Raw genomic sequence first — 19,067 nt, 5'->3', positions numbered from 1 at the left:
ATATGATCAACTAGTGCATTTCGAAGTAAAAAATGATTCTCTTTATTTTTTATTTGTAGATTACGAGCCAAAAATTGTTGATATCGGATATCCTCATAATATACCCGCTGATAGTTTGATATCATCAAACGAAAAAATCCTTGATCTTTTAAACGAAAGTACAACAAGCATGGAAAAAGGTCATGGGATGATTGAATTACGACTGCAAAATGAAGCAAAAAAATAGTTTTTAAAGAAGTAAAAGAGGAAAATAAAATATTGCTAAAAAACTTAGCTTCTATCGATGATGTTAATATTCGTGAATACATTCGATCTGAACAAGAAAGAATCGTACGAAAAAGGCGTCAAGAGCAACAACAACAATCATCTTCGGTTACACAAAATTTGTTTGGGCAATATTTTGGAGATTTGAGATGTTCTGGAGCAAATTTACCAGACTATTAGTGTTGTTATAATATTTAAACTTGAGTAATAATTATGTCTTCATGTGTCTTTTTAATAAGTTTTTATTATGGTTTTTTGTAATATTCTTGTTGTTTAATTCTAGTTTTAAAATATTATAAATCTTGTTTTAAAATTTTTATTTAATTTCATGTGTAAAACTTAAATTTATAAAACAAATTTGAATATTTATGAGATATAAAAATTTTAAGGATTAAAACAATAATAAAAAAATATTTAAGAATTATAAATATGATGTATAATTGTAAGGACCTCAATACCAAATTTTACCATGCTCTCACAAATCAGCGTAGGGTCCGTAATAAAATAGTGGGACTCCATGATGATTTAGGTAATTGGATCACGGAGGAAAATGAGATTGAAAAGGTGGCAGTGGATTATTTTGATGGTATTTTTAGCACCACAAACCCATCAGACTTTGATATTTTTTTGGATGAGATAGTACCGTCTATTTTCCCCCAAATGAACCAGATACTATTGAGAACAACAACAGAGGATGAGGTCCGCCAGGCTCTATTTATGATGCACCCAGAGAAAGCGCCAGGGCCGGATGGAATGACAGCCCTATTTTTTTAGCATTCCTGGCATATTGTTAAGCATGATGTGGTCGAAATGGTGAATAATTTTTTGGTTACGGGCAACTTGGATCCACGGTTAAATATTACTAATATTGGTATGATCCCAAAAGTAGAAAGGCATACAAGGATGATGGAACTACGACCGATAAGTCTATGCAATGTGGGCTACAAGATTATATCGAAAGTTCTGTGTCAGCGACTGAAACTTTGCCTTCCCCGATTAATTACAGAGACTCAATCGGCTTTTGTGGCAGGTATATTAATATCAGATAATATTCTTATAGCGCAGAAAATGTTTCATGGTCTGAGGACAAATAAGTCATGTCAAAATAAGTTTATGGCCATTAAAACAGATATGAGTAAGGCGTATGATAGGATTGAGTGGAGTTTTATTGAGGCACTCCTTAACAAAATGGGTTTCGATCCTCATTGGATCACTCTAATGGTGGAATGTATCTCCTCGGTTCAATATAAGGTCCTCCTAAACGGCCAACCGAGAGGCCTTATAACTCCCCAGCGAGAGCTACGTCAAGGGGATCCTTTGTCTCCTTATTTATTTATAATGTGTACTGAGGCTTTAATTGTGAATATTAAGAAGGCGGAGAGGGAGAAACAATTAACCGGTATGAAGGTAGAGAGAGCTTGTCCGGCAATCTCTCATTTGCTATTTGCCGACGATAGCATTTTCTTTTGTAAGGCGAATAGAGAAGAATGTCAAACTATTCTTAGGATTTTAAAAGAGTATGAGGCTGTTTCAGGGCAACAGATTAATTTTCGGAAATCCTCAATTCAATTTGGACACAAGATTGTAGAGTCCAGTCGGCAAGAGTTGAGAGATATTTTGGGTATTCAGAATCTATGAGGAATGGGATCTTATCTTGGGTTACCCGAAAGCCTTGGGGGATCTAAGGTTCAAGTGTTTGGATTTGTTCAAGAACGCTTGAACAATAGGGTTAGTGGATGGACTTTTAGATATTTTACTAAAGGGGGAAAGGAGGTGATCATTAAGTCGGTGGTTACGGCTCTGCCAAATCATGTCATGTCTATTTATCGATTACCAAAAGCTACAGTTAAAAAATTAACGAGTGCAGTAGCTCAATTTTGGTGGAGTCCAGGAGGGAGCACAAAGGGTATGCATTGGAAATCATGGGATAAGTTATGCATCCCTAAGGATAATGGTGGTTTAGGTTTTAAGGATCTTATGGATTTTAACACGGCAATGCTTGGAAAGCAACTGTGGAGGCTGACTGAGTAGCCAAATACTCTTTTCTCGAGAGTTTTTAAAGGACGGTACTATAGGAATGCTTCACCCCTTGAACCGATCTGATCTTATTCTCCGTCATATGGCTGGAGAAGTATGACTTCTGCTAGATCTCTGGTTTGTAAAGGACTAATTAAAAGGGTGGGAACAGGTTCATCTATTTCAGTATGGAATGATCCTTGGATCCCAGCCACTTGCCCGAGACCAGCAAACAAAAATCTTCACAATAGTTACCCAGATCTCACAGTGGATTCCCTCATTAATTTGGAATCCCGAACTTGGAATCTTGAGGCAATTAGGGCTTTGGTGGATCCTCATGATGCACAAATTATTGAAAGTATTCCCTTAAGTAGAAATCCGATGGACGACAGGAATGGATGACATTTCACTAATAATAAAAAATATTCGGTCAAATCGGGATATCAATTGGAACGGGTTTATCCTGATAAAGAAAAACCACCAGAATTTTATGGACCTACAGTGGATACGTTAAAAGCTTTCTGTTGGGAAGTGCAGTGCCCGCCGAAGTTAAGACATTTCTTATGACAACTCCTTTCAGGCTGTATAGCGGTAATGAAGAATCTTCAGGGGAGAGGAATACAAGGAGATATTTGTTGTACACGATGTGGGGACCCGGAGGAATCAATAAATCATGTATTTTTTGAATGCCCTCCAGCACGTCAAGTATGAGCATTATCTAAGATACCATCAAATCCAGACCTTTTTCCTACTTATTCGTTTTTTTGTAACATGGATCATCTCTTTTGGAGAATTACTCCAAAGATGGACGATCACCAATTCGCGTGGATATTATGGTATATATGGAAAGGTCGAAACAATAAGGTGTTTAGTAATCTTGATATGGATCCAAGGGAAACACTTCGATTAGCAGAACTGGAATCGACACTTTGGGCTGAAGCACAAATAGTCACTGATCAAACAAGGGAGAGCCAAGTACTGACCATACACACATTAGAAGCTACAGGACGTTGGTGTTTTATTGATGGTTCATGGAAAGAAAATGAACTATTTTCGGGACAAGGATGGTATAGTACCTTACCGGGTTTTGATGGTTTATTAGGGGCAAGGAATGTAAGGGCGTGTCTATCATCTCTTCACTCGGAGGTGGAGGCGTTGATTTGGGCAATGGAATGTATGAAGAACTTACGACAGTTTCAGGTTACGTTTGCAACGGACTGTTCTCAATTGGTGAAGATGTTTTCGGAACCAGAAGAATGACCAGCATTTGAAAGCTACCTAGAAGATATTAAGCTTTTACGAAGAAGCTTCCACAACTCAGATATCATCTATGTACCCCGAACGGAGAACCTACGGACGGATAGCTTGGCACGTAGTGCTAGGAAACAACCGTCTTTCGTCGTTCATATGGATGCGGAGTTGCCGATCTGGTTTACAGAGTCAATATGAGTCTGTAAATGTCTTGTTGTCAAAAAAAAAAATTTGTAAGGACCAAAATGCAAATAAAAAGATGAAACTTCAAATTTGAAGTTTTGAAGTTTCTTTTTGGAGAGCAAAAAATTCTATATTTGGAGTTATAGAGTTTCTTTTGGATATGCTCTTAGCTGTGGTACATGTATATTGATGATTTTTTTATGTGTTTTGTACATTCTTGTTTTTTTTTAATATATTTTTCTTCATTTCTATTTTAATCGGTTCAAAGTTTTTATATAGAATAAAACATATATGGAAACATATATTTTTTTATATTACTCAAATTTTTTATTTTGTTAAAACTCTTAGTTTAAGAAATGCCAAATAGGTGTCAATCCGCAGTAAGTTGTGGTATATATATGTACGGATCCGTCTTGCTACTGAACTGGACGTAACTTATAGATTACATCTTGCTATGACATCTCTAAAGAAGAAAGAAATAGACGGATAAACAACATGAGTTTTGATTAAAGTTAAGTTTATGTTTGGTTAAACTGATAAACAAAACTTTGGTTAACAGTAAACCAATTAAAACTATAGTTTGTAGATAAGTAAGTTTCGAACTACCCGTTTATGGTATAAATTTGTAACTTTTAAATTAGGCATTTTAAATAATTTTTAATTCAAAGAAACTTAGTGAAAAGTTAAAGCATGAGTAATGGTGTTTTCTTAATTTCTGGATAATTTTATTTATTTTTATCAAGAGAGTTTGTGTGAGAGCACACCCTTACTCGACAAAAAAAAAAAGAGTAATGGTGTGCTCTCACACAAACTCTCTTGATAAAAATAAATAAAATTATCCAAAAATTAAGAGAAAGAATGTAGAAGTGCTCTATGCCAAGAACATGGTCTAACAAATATATCATCATTTTAATGGTTTATTCTTTTAAAAAAAAAATCAATTAAACATCATTATTTAAGAGCATGCTTAACAACAAACCATTGTTGATGCTCTTATAATTCTATGAACATATATACTAGTTGATAGTTTTTTTTTCTTTTGATCAAAAACTATTTGATAGTTTTCGTAGGAAAATATATAGCCTGTGATATTTAAAGAATTTGTTCATGTTATTTTCATTAATATTTATTGTTTTTAAAAAAGAGAGATACTTCATTAAAAACAAAGTATAAAAACAAAAGAAACAAAAGAGTGGAGGTTTTAGAGAGGTTTGTTGGATTGTTTCTCACAAAAATTTCTCTCATTCTTCAAATGTTCACTAGACCTTATCTTCTACCTCCACTTTCCTTCCATGGCTCCTTCCCCTGCGGCGGCTTCTCCTTCTCTCTCCTTACACCAAACCCCACACTTCCATCACCAAACTTCCCTAATCACCTGGCTTAAACCTCCTCCTCCTCCTCCCTCCTCCGCCCTCTTCCGCCGCAAAACCCTTCCAATCTCAGCAGCTTCCTCCTCCTCTTCCACCTCTCTCTCGATCACCGACAAACCCACCTCCCATTTCCACGGAAACCTCATCGACACCTTTGAGAGTCACGACCCCACCACTAAAGGAGCCACCTTGATCGAGGAATCCGACGAAAGGAACGAACTTTCCGCAAGGAGGAGGCTCTTCACGCAAGACCCACCATGGATCTCCGCCCTGTTCCTCAAGGGTCTGACCAGAACCGTCGACCAGACTCTAAAACTCGAGAAAAAAGACATCGACAAGAGAAAGTTCGATTCTTTGAGGAGGCGGCAGGTGAAGGAAGAGACCGAGGCGTGGGAGAGGATGGTCGATGAGTACAGAGAGTTGGAGAAGGAGATGTGCGAGAAGAGTCTCGCTCCCAATCTACCTTACGTGAAACACATGTTCCTGGGTTGGTTCCAGCCGTTGAAAGATGTGATCGAGAGGGAGCAGAGGCTGCAGAAGAACAAGAGCAAGAAGGTCAGAGCGGCTTATGCGCCCCACATCGAGCTTTTGCCTGCTGATAAAATGGCGGTTATTGTGATGCATAAGATGATGGGTTTGGTTATGTCCGGACATGAGGATGGGTGTATCCAAGTTGTTCAAGCTGCTGTTAGTATCGGCATAGCAATAGAGCATGAGGTATGATATGAGTTTAGTATTTTCAAGTAAGGTGTGTGAAGCAGTTATGTATGAGAGTTTTGGTTTGATTTTTTAAAGGTGAGGATTCATAACTTCTTGAAGAGAACTCGGAAGAACAATGCAGGGGACTCACAAGAGGAGTTAAAGGATAAGCAGTTGCTTAGGAAACGTGTCAATAGTTTGATTCGTAGGAAGAGGATTATTGATGCGCTAAAAGTGGTGAAGAGTGATGGTATCAAACCATGGGGGCGAGCTACACAAGCTAAGGTCTGTGGCGTTTTGAGTGGAATTGATAATATTTTGCAAAATGTCGTCTTCATGGGTGGACTCATGTTGATTTTCAGCTTGGAAGCCGTCTGCTGGAACTATTAATGGAAACAGCTTATGTGCAACCTCCCCTGACCCAGTCAGGAGACTCTATACCCGAGGTTCGGCCTGCGTTCAGACACAAGTTTAAAACGGTGACCAAATATCCAGGGTAATGTTCATCATCGTACTAGTGTGATGCTTACCTTTCTCTGGTTTGTTCTTTTTACTTAATTGTTTTGTGTACACTTATCACTTGGAAATTTTGTGTTTGTAGGTCAAAGCTGGTGAGGAGATACGGAGTTATTGAATGTGACTCGCTCCTGCTTGCAGGACTGGATAAATCTGTGAGTTAAGATCTTTCTTTTCTGATTTAAAGATGTGACATTCTTGAGCTATTAGGTGATCTTCCATTGTTATTGTCTCATGCAGGCTAAGCATATGTTAATTCCCTATGTTCCGATGTTAGTACCACCAAAGAGATGGAAAGGGTATTGCTTTGATCAATTCTTTCTTCTTTGGTTCTAGATTTTATACCCTTACTTATGAATCATTGCCTGTTATTGAGAACCTCATACTCCCACGCTATCTATAGCCATGTGTTCTCATTCTTACATATACATTTTTCTTCAGATATGACAAGGGTGGTTACTTGTTTTTGCCTTCCTATATCATGCGTACTCACGGATCCAAGAAACAGCAAGATGCGCTTAAAGATATTAGTTCCAAGACTGCTCATAGAGTATTTGAGGTACATTGGTGTCTTTGCTCTTATATTTTCTGTTTTGTTTCTGTCTGGTAATGTTATACATTAATGTTTCGAAATGTAACTTGATCAGGCGTTGGATACACTTGGGAACACCAAGTGGAGGGTCAATAGGAAAATACTTGATGTGGTGGAAAGGCTATGGGCCGATGGAGGCAACATTGCAGGCTTAGTTAATCGAGAAGACGTAAGTAAATAGACATCTTATAGGATCTGGAATGGTATGTGTTTGATAATGTATGTATTCTCCTTTTTTTTTTGTTTCTTAGGTTCCCATACCAGGGAAACCTTTGTCTGAGGATCCAGAAGAGATCCAATTGTGGAAATGGAGTGTTAGAAAGGCGAAAAAGATTAACAGAGAGAGGCATTCTCTAAGATGTGATGTTGAGCTCAAGCTTTCTGTAAGATTATCCCTCTTTTGTTTCGTCTTGACTTGCTAGCAAAGATATGGACTGAAGATAATAAGTTTCAGGTGGCTAGGAAAATGAAAGACGAGGAAGGATTCTACTACCCTCACAATCTCGACTTCAGGGGCCGTGCATACCCAATGCACCCTCATCTAAACCATCTGAGCTCTGATCTTTGCCGTGGAACCCTGGAGTTTGCTGAAGGACGTCCACTTGGAAAGTCAGGCTTGTATTGGCTGAAAATACATTTAGCGAACCTCTACGCAGGTGGTGTCGAAAAGCTTTCGCATGATGGGCGTCTTGCTTTTGTGGAAAACCATTTGGATGATATAATAGAGTCTGCTGAAAATGCTGTTCATGGGAAAAGATGGTGGTTGAAGGCTGAGGATCCTTTTCAGTGTTTGGCTGCATGTGTTATTCTGGCACAAGCCTTGAAAAGCCCTTCACCTCATTCTGTAATCTCCAACTTGCCTATTCATCAGGTAAGCACCATAAAATTTAACTAGGCTCTAGTCTTTTCTTTTTTGTTACTAGGCACTTGGTTTCTGTATCCGGTTGAATAAAATTTCAATTGGGTTTCACTCTTTGCATTGAACTGTAAAACAACTCTATTAACGTTTTCTGTTCATTCGTTAGCTCTGAATCAACTCTTCATTTGTAATGTGCAGGATGGGTCTTGCAATGGTCTACAGCATTATGCAGCTTTAGGAAGAGATAGTGTAGGTTCTCTTGTGAACATTTATGATCTGCCTTTGCTCTTGTTTGGTGTCATATTTAGTCTCATATAGTTTTCTTCTTGTAAACTGGTATTTCTCAGTTTGAAGCTGCAGCAGTTAATCTAGTTGCGGGAGAAAAACCAGCTGATGTCTATTCTGAAATTTCATTGAGGTATCTTATTAGCAATTAATTTTGTTAGAATCATGCCATGTGTTGCTTCTAATGGTACCCTTTCCTCTTTGTTGTTCTCTCTTTTCTTCTTCGCTTGTGGTGAGATAGAGTCCATGAAATAATGAAGAAGGATAGCAGTAAGGATCCTGAGTCAAACCCAACCGCCGCATTGGCAAAGATCCTTATCAATCAAGTGAGTCTCAGTTGTTTTTATACTACCACAGAAAAAGGTCTTTCTCGATGAAACTAAGTATTATTCTTCTGATTTCAGGTGGACAGGAAGCTGGTAAAGCAGACGGTAATGACGTCAGTATATGGTGTGACCTATGTTGGAGCGCGTGAACAGATAAAAAGAAGATTAGAAGAGAAAGGTGTTATCACTGACGAGAGAATGTTATTCGCTGCTGCTTGCTATTCTGCAAAAGTAAGAAAGAGTAACATCATTCACGCGAATAATATTTTTTTTTCCTAGTTGTATGTTGATTTTATACTATAAACATTAATCCTCTCAGGTGACACTAGCAGCCCTTGGAGAGATATTTGAAGCCGCACGTGCCATTATGAGTTGGCTTGGTGATTGTGCTAAGGTAGTACAGTCTTGTAACTTGTTATTGTTAACTCTGATACTTTACCTTGGTAGGTGAGAGACCTAATAGATATTTTGTTTTTCTCTTGTGAATGTTACAGATAATAGCTTTAGATAATCATCCAGTGCGATGGACTACGCCTCTTGGACTTCCTGTTGTGCAACCTTATTGCAGAAGTGAAAGACATTTGGTAAGTGTTATCCATTCTGAATCCCCTCAAGTAAGCTATATGCATCATCCCACTGGGAGAGCCAATAGTTTTGAGTAGTGGTTTTAACTATGGGCACTGTGGCTGCAGATAAGAACATCTCTTCAGGTTTTGGCTCTGCAGCGAGAGGGTAACACGGTAAAGCGTATTTGTTCTCTTCTTTATGAGCACTGAGTAAGATTTCACTTGTTGTATGATCTTTGGAGACTTAAAAAGATTTTTAATTGTCAGGTGGATGTTAGGAAACAAAGAACAGCGTTTCCTCCAAACTTTGTGCACTCGCTGGACGGCACTCACATGATGATGACTGCTGTTGCATGTCGAGAGGCTGGCCTAAACTTTGCAGGTTAGTCCCTGTTATTTCAACTAAATGGCTTGCTAAAAGAAAAAGAAAAACTGAACTGGAATCTCTTCTTATTCAATGGTTTTTTTTTTGGCAGGTGTGCATGACTCCTACTGGACGCATGCATGTGATGTTGACACAATGAACAGAATACTTAGAGAGAAATTCGTTGAGCTTTACAGCTCACCAATCCTTGAAGATGTAAGTTTTCGATAACTCTATCTCTCTCTGGTAGATAGAAGCTTAGAACTGAACATGATTTTACTTTATTCACTGATTGAACAAATGATTATGGATTCATCTATATATTATCAATAAACAGAGATTTCTTTATAAAATATCAACACTAATGATGATGTTCTAGTTAGATTACTTCTTTCTACAACTGGATTAAGGATTTGGATGAAACTTTTTTTTTGTGTTAATTACAGCCTCGTTTGTTTTGTATTCTTGATACAGTTACTCCAAAGTTTCCAAGAGTCATACCCGACTCTTGTGTTTCCTCCAGTACCAAAGAGAGGTGATTTCGATTTAAAGGAAGTACTCAAATCACAATACTTTTTCAACTGAGTCCTGCACGTCTGGAAAAGGATCAAGTTTTGGCTCAGGGATCTACATCCATCACCTCAGAGGACGACATGGAAAGAACCAGAATCAGCACAAAAGGCTCTTGTTTAAGAGGCTTTTAAGACAAATCTACTCAGGCAAATTCAAGGCAAATCATTGAAGAAGTTTCTAGCTCTCATCAGGTAGGTCATAGGTAGTATTAAATAATGGATGCAAAGTCATTGCATCAAGCATGTTATTTGGGAATGAGAATAGGTTTAGTTTATGTTGTATGTCATTGGTACTGTTGTACAGGAGAGAGAATTTCATATAGAAACAAGAACTCAAAAAAAAAAACAGAAGGGCACCTAGTTTTGTAGTAACCTCTGTGTGATTTTGTAGCCAACTTTTTTGTCAAAAGATGAGACTTCTTTCCGGGAACCATAAGCTAATGAATCAGTTGTGTAGTTGTCAGGCACCTAGTTTTGTAGCAACATCTCCCCTCAGAAATCGCTTGACCGGTTATGCATAATCATACAGGAGAGGAACCGGTTTTAAAAACTCTAGTGAAAATTAGAAATTGATCAGCAAATGTTCCATTGTCTGTTACTCTAGTCTAGTGCAACTTACTAACATACTTGTTTCACAAGAAAGATGGGTATAAGAAGCTAGTGGTCAAAAATATATATTTCCTTTTTATAAATATACTGTCATAATGATATGCAAAAAGGAAATATCACTCGAGCTAGATTTCCTATTTTAATTTGTTATCGGTCGTTACGGATGTTTCCTTTTTTGTAATAACTCTTTACTTTCCATAATTAGGCTCGAAGGTGAATAATTTAGACCTTATAAATAAACCTCTAACCCTCTCATTGTTTCTCACAAATCACTCGTTCATAGTTTGCAGAAAATTACAACAACATATCGAAGAATTTATCTTTCTTTATCATCACATCTCTCTTCAAGATATGTCGATTGTGTTAAGACACCGGTTCCTTGTCACAGACCTTTTTGTCGTTCCGTTTCACACAAGACATGGAATCGCTTTTCACTACATCGCTCGTAACTCTGTTTTACATATTCATCAAAAGGTTCCAATCGCCGCTTTGAAACGCTCACCAAAAGCTCCTCTTAAACCTTCAAAACCCTTGCAAACTAAACCGGGTCCGGTTCAAGCTCTGAGCACGATCGACACTGTGCTGCCGCTGAATCAAGAACAAGAACTGCTTGGTGGTTCGATCACAGTGGGTGCTGCTGCTCCATCTGAAACTAAACCTGATGGGGAGCCGTTTAAAGCTCCGAGCACGATCAAGACTGTGCGATGGCAGAAACCACAGAAAGAACGGTTTGCTAGTTCCGTCACAATGTGTGCTGCTCCATCGCCTAGACACGTGCCGGTTCCAATGTTCTCTCTTAGAGATAATTAATTAAGGAGTTCAAGGTGTTTATATTTGTTATCTTTGTTACAGTGGAAAATCTTTCTTTTACTTTAGTGTAGTCATGAGTGCTCTCAGTAGCTACTGTCAAAGGTCCACAAATCATAAACAGTATTCTTCTTCTTTTTCAAATCTTTGTACTATTGTTTTTTATTTACCTGTCAGTGTTTCCAATATGAGTTCATGGAAACGTTCTGCATATAAACTAAATTACTGAATTATCAGTTTGTCATCGTCTCTTCTCCCCTCTTTTGGGGATAATATTGGAAGTCGGTTTTAAAAAAATCTTTGTAATTAAATAATTTTGGTTATTTATAATACTTTCTGAGTATAAAATTGATTTACTTCTTTGAAAAATAATTGATAGAGTTCTTATTTATCATATATAAAGAATCTGTACATATACAACACATAACTAATTTAATATTACTATCTTACAAGAATCTCTCAACACGATTAATTTATGAGAAATTATTTGAAATAGCACAAATTAGATACTATTTTTTAAGATGCATTTAATTAAAAAAACTATAATATTTGGGTTCAGAGTTTAATGATTATTTCTTAGGATTTAATATTAATGGTAATCAAAATTTCTCTCTAGAATGGAAAAAAGTCTAATTGTTTTTATTTGGTTACCTTTTCAAATGAAGTACTAAGTTAAGTTAATTACATTTTTATTCATTCACTTCATGTTTTTGCTTTATTTTATAATAGATTAAGAAAACATTTTAAATACACGAAAAATCAACAGATTGATTTAACGGTTGACTTTTTATGTATTTGAAAAGATTTGGTAACAAAAATTAAAGTTTAAAGTAGATAAAGAAGACACAAATGCCAAACTCATTGAACAAATAATCACAAAACAAAAGTATTTTTTTTTAATCACAAGTTAGATTACAGAATGAGAAATACAGGTAAGAAAAAGGAGCATCCCTAGGCTTTGTTTTAAGTCGCCTTTCGATTGACTTTCAGGTAAGGAAGAGCCCCGATGACGTTGTCATAGTCGCTCCTGCTAACTTCGTGCTGCATTACGCAAGACAATAACATAAATACAAACAATGTAAGAGACTAAAAGGGAAAAAGGAGAGAGCAGTAAAGTTGCTAATGAACAAAGCCAAAACAAGTACACTTGGACTTGTTGTCATGAAAGTTGATGCCATTGAAAAGATTTCACGTTTTTCTGATGGAATGGAAGCGAGTGTAGTGATTCTCAAAGCCATAATTTTCATATTCTACCACTAGCTTTAATCCCCAGTTTAAGAGATTCAGAGAGAAGTGCGAAGAGCTAAATACGTAATGAAGCTCAAAAATATGAACGATTTATTATGAATATATTAGCAGCTAAGTACCCGACTAGATAACTAGCTTTAGCTTTTGCTAAGATCTAGTTCTTTTCCTAGTGCTCAAACATTTAACGAAAGACACTCACAGCTAACTGCTAAAGCCTGAAACAAAAGAATGCACAAAACTATAAACCCTTCAAGAGCATGTAGAATCAACCATGAACCTAAACAAAGCACGAACCATTTTGGAAAGACGCAGCTTCCTCTTGTTGTTCTTCTTAGCTAACAAATGCTGCTTCCCTGATCTCCTCCTCACTATCTTCCCCCTCCCCGTTACTCTAAACCGTTTCGCTGACGCCTGTCAACAACAAAGACCAAAGATTGCTTTAAGACGCCAATCACCAAGACCCAAGAAAGAGATAGCAATCAAAATCCAAACTTTCGAACTCAACAATTCTCAGAAACGCAGAGAGAAGAGGAGAGAGAGGGAAAAGGAAGGAAGGAAAGGACCTTGTGGGTCTTCATCTTATATCCCTTATGAGCGAAGACGGTAAGAGACCGAAGCCTTTGAGGGTTCTGAGAAACGACTGTGGATATCTTCTGAGGAAGAACCGCACGAAGCCCAGATATGCAGTGAGTCGAGGCGAGGCTCGAGGAGCTGAATCGAGCGAATTGAACGGACCCGTGAGTGGGAAACTTTGGGGAAGAAGAGCGTGGAGGAGAGAATCTGAGGATAACGGAAGCCATGGAGAGAGATGCCATTAGGGTTTGTGCTCTCTCGGCAATCTTTTTTTTTTCTGCAATTCACTCTGATTGTGAGGGAATGGGGAGGAAGAAGATAAGCTTATTTTGCCTTTGCCCAGAGAAGAAAGGATAGGAATTACGGTTTTCTCCGGTTTATACGGTTCAGAGGGTGCAATTAATGGGTAAACCGGGATCAGCACATTTAAAAATGGTTTTAACTTTAATCTTCAAGGCTAATAAAAGGTCTCGAGACAATTTTTGATTCGTTTGATTAATGTTTCTGGTCGAAGACACACTCGCAAGTCATTAACCTGTTCTTTATCCTTTTTTTGTGGACATATATACGTTTATCTAAAATATACATCTCACCGTTTTTTGGATCCCTTCACTATGTGTGATGAAGGCGTTTCCAAAGATATATCTGACTATGGTCCGTACCGTACACCAGGTTATTGAGCTTTCGAGTCAAAATTCACCGGCTGTTACGACTTTTTGGTAGGTGAGAGGTGATGGTGGTAACATGGTCCAGTGAGGCTTCCATTGACACACCTTGTTGGATGCTTGCGGGTCTGCCTCTTCTTGCTGATATCAATACTCAAGAATGTCTTAAATCATCTGCCAAAAGGGACTGTATCTTGGCTTATATAAACAGTAGTCTAGCACCCTGGATATAAATCAAAAATAATCAAAACTTTTTCTTTTGGGGGTATTTTTGATGCGTTTCATGAATGCTTATTTGAAACTATATATGAATGGTTTTTGGGATTTAGTCTTGTTATTCAAATTTTTATTTAATGGACTCTCTTGTAGAGACAAAGATAGATATCACATAAGATCCTCTGTTATGTCTCCTTCATAATCTCCAGTTCCTACTGTTTCCTTGTGATTTAGGATTTGCCTATATGGCATCCAATGTCAAGTTGTCAACTTCATTATCCTCTTTTTAAAATTAATAAAAGGACAGTTTGTTTTCTCCTCATACTGAAACATGGATCTCTTATTCTAGTTTTGCCTGCTTGCATTAATAAACTTATATATCTCTGCACTTATATCCTCAAAAATTATAACCTGACCAATGTTTAAAGGATTTTTTTGGAATACAAAACAATTTGACAAGTTGGATTCTGGATCTTAAATTCCATAGTTCTCCTGGACAAGTATTTGCTAACGATCTAGATTTGATTTATAAAAATCAACAGCAAAGGGGGAACTCAGTTTCACCATTTTATAGGAAAATTCTAAAAATGATGATCGAATCCTATTGGATTCATTTCAGTTAAGACATTATGAAACTTGATAACTGAATCATGATCATCTACTATAACCACTTCCTAGATAATACTGTCTTACAAAATTGAAGTCATTTATATTTTGGTTTTGCTTAGAAAGAAAGTTACCGACTTCAAGTGATGTGGTGGTTCTCGGTTGCAGTCGTTGATCGTCGCTGTGGGGCGCTTGGAATTGCTCACATCCCAGCATTGCATAAGTTCGCTTGAACTTGTGTGGTGGTGCAACATTTCTTCTCTTTCAGGTTATGAGGCTCGGGTTGGGGCTTGGCGGTGAGTACGACCCGTTTTTCTTGGATAGGTGCAGCTCATTAGTGGCTGTTCTGTCCCAAATAAATGCTCGGTTCGTCGAGGCGTGTGCTTGGCCTCGGGCGTGGCTGGCTGTTCGTGTTGGTGGATGCTAAGGATGCCTGCTGCGAGCTGTTCTTGGTCGGACCAGATCTTTAAGAGCAGATCATCGGAGAGACCAAAATTACCAGGTTCTGTCTTTCGGTTTAACTGTGGCATGTCCTTTTGCGGCAAGCAGTTGTGGCGTTTTGGTTGAGACCTCTGTTTAAGCGGCTATTGTTTCTTGAGTCGGTCCAAGTTTAGACTAGATCGAGTTGTGTTTAAATTTTTTTTTTTTTCTCCGCTTCTTGTTGTCTTTGTATTTCTGTAAAAAATCTGAAAATTGGTAATAATATCTTTACATTTTTACCAAAAAAAAAAATAACCGACATTTAAAAAAATATTCCAGGAGCTTCTAGGTTAAACACTATGATTCATTTAGGTCTAAAATCAAAATATTAATTTCTTTATAATTAATCAACATTCGATCATGTCATTGCAAACTTCATTTTCGGTATTTCTTAGTTGAACTAATAACCGTTTTAAGGAAAAAAAAAAGTGAACGAAGTAGAATGTAAAAGGATATCGTATGAACTAATTTTGGATGATATGATGAATGGAACAAATTAGATCCAACGACTTAATAAAAAAGGAGTGGAAACATTGGACAAGCATGGCATATGCAACAACTAAATGGTGGTCACAGTATAATCATGCTAAGCACATGAATGCTCATTATTTGGTCTTTGCTTATATACTTAACAACACACCAAACGCCAAAAAGAACGAAGAGTAATCTAACTTAGCTCACTTTCGTCAATTTAAAATTGAATTGGTTACAGTCGTAGTTATTATCTTATAGAAAAATCTCATAACAATCAGTATATACATTACTTTGTTTTTTGGGTCTAAATAAATTAATTTGTTAGTATATAGCTTCATTATTACTCTAATCCAAAATCCATGAATGTGGTTAGGTAAGCTTGTGGATTAGTATACACTATTTTGTTCTAATGTTTTTTTGACTCAAACTTCCATTTTTACACTTGTATACATTCAATTATTTTTCTTTCACTATTTACCCATGTTTAGAATACTCATATATTGGTGCGACAACAATACTCAATAAGGGTCTACATATAACACTTTTTATTTAACTTTTTTTTTTGGTCAAAACTTTTTATTTAACTTTTAAGTACTGGTATCAGTGATAAAGTACTAACCAAAAGAACTAGTGAAATGAACTTTGTGACTTTGGCCCATAATGAAATTAGCAATGAAAAGGAAAACAAAGAAAAGAAAATGAATTAGGTAAAACCTTAAACGAGATGAGTTCATTTCTTTCCACTTAAGAGAAGTAACAAGAAAGGAAAGAAAACCTTTTGCAAATAAAGAATGGTGGAATCCTTGGCCGATGGCCGGAGTTCTCTATAGCTCCGACATCGGCTTGTTTAATTCGTTTGCTTATTTTTCTTTTGTTTGCTTTATTTCCAGGCATTTGGTTTGTTTGATTGACAATTTATTTTAAATCTGATTAAAAAAATTATTGTTCTTTTGTATGTTTTTTCCAATAGATTTGGTAAAACAAAAATTTTGGTTCAATTGAATCATTTAGAAAAGATAATTGATAGATCTACTGTGGATGGTGGCGATGGGTCTTACCGGCTTCAATCGTTGACGATTCTTCATTTGATGGTGATGGAGTTCTTGCTGCAAACTATGGTTACTTCGAAAGACAGTATGAAATTTTATGGAACGGTAATCTCTTTGACTCTATTATTTTCAATAGAGCAATATAAAGAGTTGTCTTATCTCGATGACTTCTATTGGAGTATTAAAAAGAGAATGACAATCATTCTCAATTTAGTCTGAAGTGTGGTGTTTTTGGATTATTACGAAGATTATTGATATATGGTGTTTTTAATACCATTATATGTGTGCTTTGAGCTAATTCTCAGTCTTAATTCGTGTTTAATTGATATCATTCCAGGTTTGGAGCAGGTGAAAGAGCAAAGAAGAGAGATTCAGGAAGTCAGATGTCGTTTTGAAGGATTCGATGCGGAACAGCCATCTAGAACAACCCGAAGGTTGTTCCCGAAGAGAACAAGCGCCTGACTGTTCCCGATCATTAAGGAAACTTCCTATTCTGGAAGTTTGCCCTAGATTTCACTCTCTCTTATCTCTTCACCACCAGCGCCTCCATATAAAAAGGCATATGCTATCATTTCTTTTTGGGGACGCTAGTTTTGCAAGAGACCTAGAACTATTTTCTTTGGATTAAGCAACTTGTAAGGGAGACGGCTTCATCCTCACGAGAAGATCATTCTGAACCCTTGTCTTTCTACTTTATTTTATATGCAGTATTATTCAGAAACCATGTCTGTGTCATCCTGCTTTATGATTGAGTAGTAGGCTAAGCTTGCTTAGGGTTGTAGGGTGTTAGCCGCATGAACTGAACACAAATAAGTGATCTTAACTGTTCTTCATTCATATTGTTCTTACTGCTTACATTGAATTGATCATTTAATGTTCGATTTCTGATTTAATCACCTAGCTAACCGCTTAGGAGATAAATTGACATATATTGAATGAGCTTTGTATCCCTAATCAGCGAGAGTAGATATTAGGGTATTAAGTGAACTAATCGTATCTTGTCTCTAAGGCTTGTTATCGTGTTTTGTTCCAAGTGAGAACTTAGGATTCAAGACCGATCTGCAAAGGGAGCAAGACCACGATAGTGGATTGTTCTAGCCGAGTGATCTGAGTTCTAGACTGCACCTCATTGCACTTGAATAATTGTTCAGTTTTGCATAGACACCCGATTAATGACTCTAAACCGGCTTCATTTAAATCGAATTTGAACCATCTAGGTATTCTAGTTACTTGCGTCACAATTAATTCTCAAAACTCTACTTGTTTCTCAGCTTATTATTGAACTCATAAGAGTAAAGAGTAAACTGGTCCTCTGGATTGAATCTTAAATATTACAATTACCTCTGTTAACTTGACAGTAGCAAGGATTCATTTTTAGTGTATCAAGTTTTGGCGCCGTTACGACGGGGACTAAGCTTTTACCTTTATTTTTCGGTTTAATATTTAGTCTGAGATATCTAACTTGCTTTATTTCTTTGTTGGAACAGATGATCCAAGTGCATGACCAGTAGACATACCTGGAGCAACGCACAAGGACCACTACATCAACTGACCAACGACAAACTCACAAGATTAGAAAGACAGAACCGTCAACAGCCAAGAACAACCGACACCAACATGGGTGATCACGACAATATGGATGACCTTACTGCTGCATTGGCACTCATTCAACAACAAATGCAGACTCAGCAACATCATATGTTGCAGATGCAGCAGACCATCCAAAATCAGCAACAAGCTGCTCAGGAACAAGCAGACGTGAACGCCGCGCGAGAAGAGCATGGTGCTTTTATTGGGGAGCGAAACCTTCCGCGGAACTTCGCTACTAAGCGCTCCCCCATCAACCCTCCACCCTGTACTCGACAAGATTATGAGATCAAACCTGCACTGATAGGTCTGGTATAGAAGAGCACGTTCAGCGGCCTCACTTCAAACATTCCAATGGACCACATAGAGGCCTTTGAGAGGATCTGCAATTTCTCTCGCTCTAATGGAGTGCCACCAGATTATGTCAAATGCACGTTCTTCCCATTCTCTCTTGAAGGGAAAGCTTCTCACTGGTTGCAATCTCTCCCAACCGGTTCTCTCACCTCATGGGACCAGGTTCGATCAACATTCCTGAGCCACTTCTACACAAAGTCCAAAACCGCGGCTCTACGGCACATAATCTCCAACTTCAAGCAGAAGTCTGATGAACCTTTTCATGAAGCTTGGGAAAGGTATAAGGAATACCAGAGAGAGTGCCCACACCATGGGTTTGATGATAATTATATATTGGAGGTGTTCTACGATGGAGTGAGTTATGAGTTCTGAAACACCCTTGACTCTTCTAGTAACGGAGACTTCATGACTCAAACCACACCTGGTGCGTTTGCGTTGATTGAGAACATGGCATCAAGTTCACTGAACAAGAACAAGGAGCATGACCGCTCGAAGAGTGTGAACAACATAGATGATCTCGCTGCGAAGGTGGACCA

The 19,067-nt window shown here is 37.5% G+C and overlaps 3 protein-coding genes and 1 non-coding gene across 4 annotated transcripts; 2 read left to right on the top strand and 2 right to left on the bottom strand.

The window, feature by feature from the left end:
* The first annotated feature begins 4,908 nt into the window (after nt 1-4,908).
* Nucleotides 4,909-10,293, top strand: LOC106446629 (DNA-directed RNA polymerase 3, chloroplastic). Its single transcript, XM_013888410.3, has 19 exons — nt 4,909-5,801; nt 5,880-6,068; nt 6,146-6,279; nt 6,385-6,454; nt 6,540-6,598; nt 6,741-6,858; nt 6,947-7,060; nt 7,143-7,274; nt 7,346-7,762; nt 7,949-7,999; nt 8,098-8,168; nt 8,277-8,361; nt 8,440-8,592; nt 8,681-8,755; nt 8,856-8,945; nt 9,054-9,101; nt 9,195-9,309; nt 9,404-9,507; nt 9,766-10,293. Exons 1-19 carry the CDS (start codon nt 5,007-5,009, stop codon nt 9,874-9,876), a joined length of 2,931 nt encoding a protein of 976 aa, XP_013743864.1. The 5' UTR covers nt 4,909-5,006; the 3' UTR covers nt 9,877-10,293.
* Nucleotides 10,294-10,525: 232 nt separating this feature from the next.
* On the top strand, nt 10,526-11,814 carry LOC125586356. Its single transcript, XM_048756384.1, has one exon. The coding sequence runs from the start codon at nt 10,824-10,826 to the stop codon at nt 11,280-11,282; it is 459 nt and encodes a 152-aa protein (XP_048612341.1). The 5' UTR covers nt 10,526-10,823; the 3' UTR covers nt 11,283-11,814.
* Nucleotides 11,815-12,119: 305 nt separating this feature from the next.
* LOC106446628 (50S ribosomal protein L35, chloroplastic) lies at nt 12,120-13,588 on the bottom strand. Its single transcript, XM_013888409.3, has 3 exons — nt 13,091-13,588; nt 12,822-12,938; nt 12,120-12,320 (listed from the first exon to the last, which is right to left on the bottom strand). The coding sequence occupies exons 1-3, from the start codon at nt 13,340-13,342 to the stop codon at nt 12,243-12,245; spliced, it is 447 nt and encodes a 148-aa protein (XP_013743863.1). The 5' UTR covers nt 13,343-13,588; the 3' UTR covers nt 12,120-12,242.
* Nucleotides 13,589-18,741: 5,153 nt separating this feature from the next.
* On the bottom strand, nt 18,742-18,848 carry LOC125586723. Its single transcript, XR_007323259.1, has one exon. It is a non-coding gene; the product is annotated as a small nucleolar RNA R71 (small nucleolar RNA).
* Between the last annotated feature and the right edge of the window lie 219 nt (nt 18,849-19,067).

Source organism: Brassica napus, chromosome C4 (genome assembly GCF_020379485.1).
Source record: "Brassica napus cultivar Da-Ae chromosome C4, Da-Ae, whole genome shotgun sequence".
Taxonomy (NCBI): domain Eukaryota; kingdom Viridiplantae; phylum Streptophyta; class Magnoliopsida; order Brassicales; family Brassicaceae; genus Brassica; species Brassica napus.
This window is presented reverse-complemented; position numbering and strand designations above follow the sequence as displayed.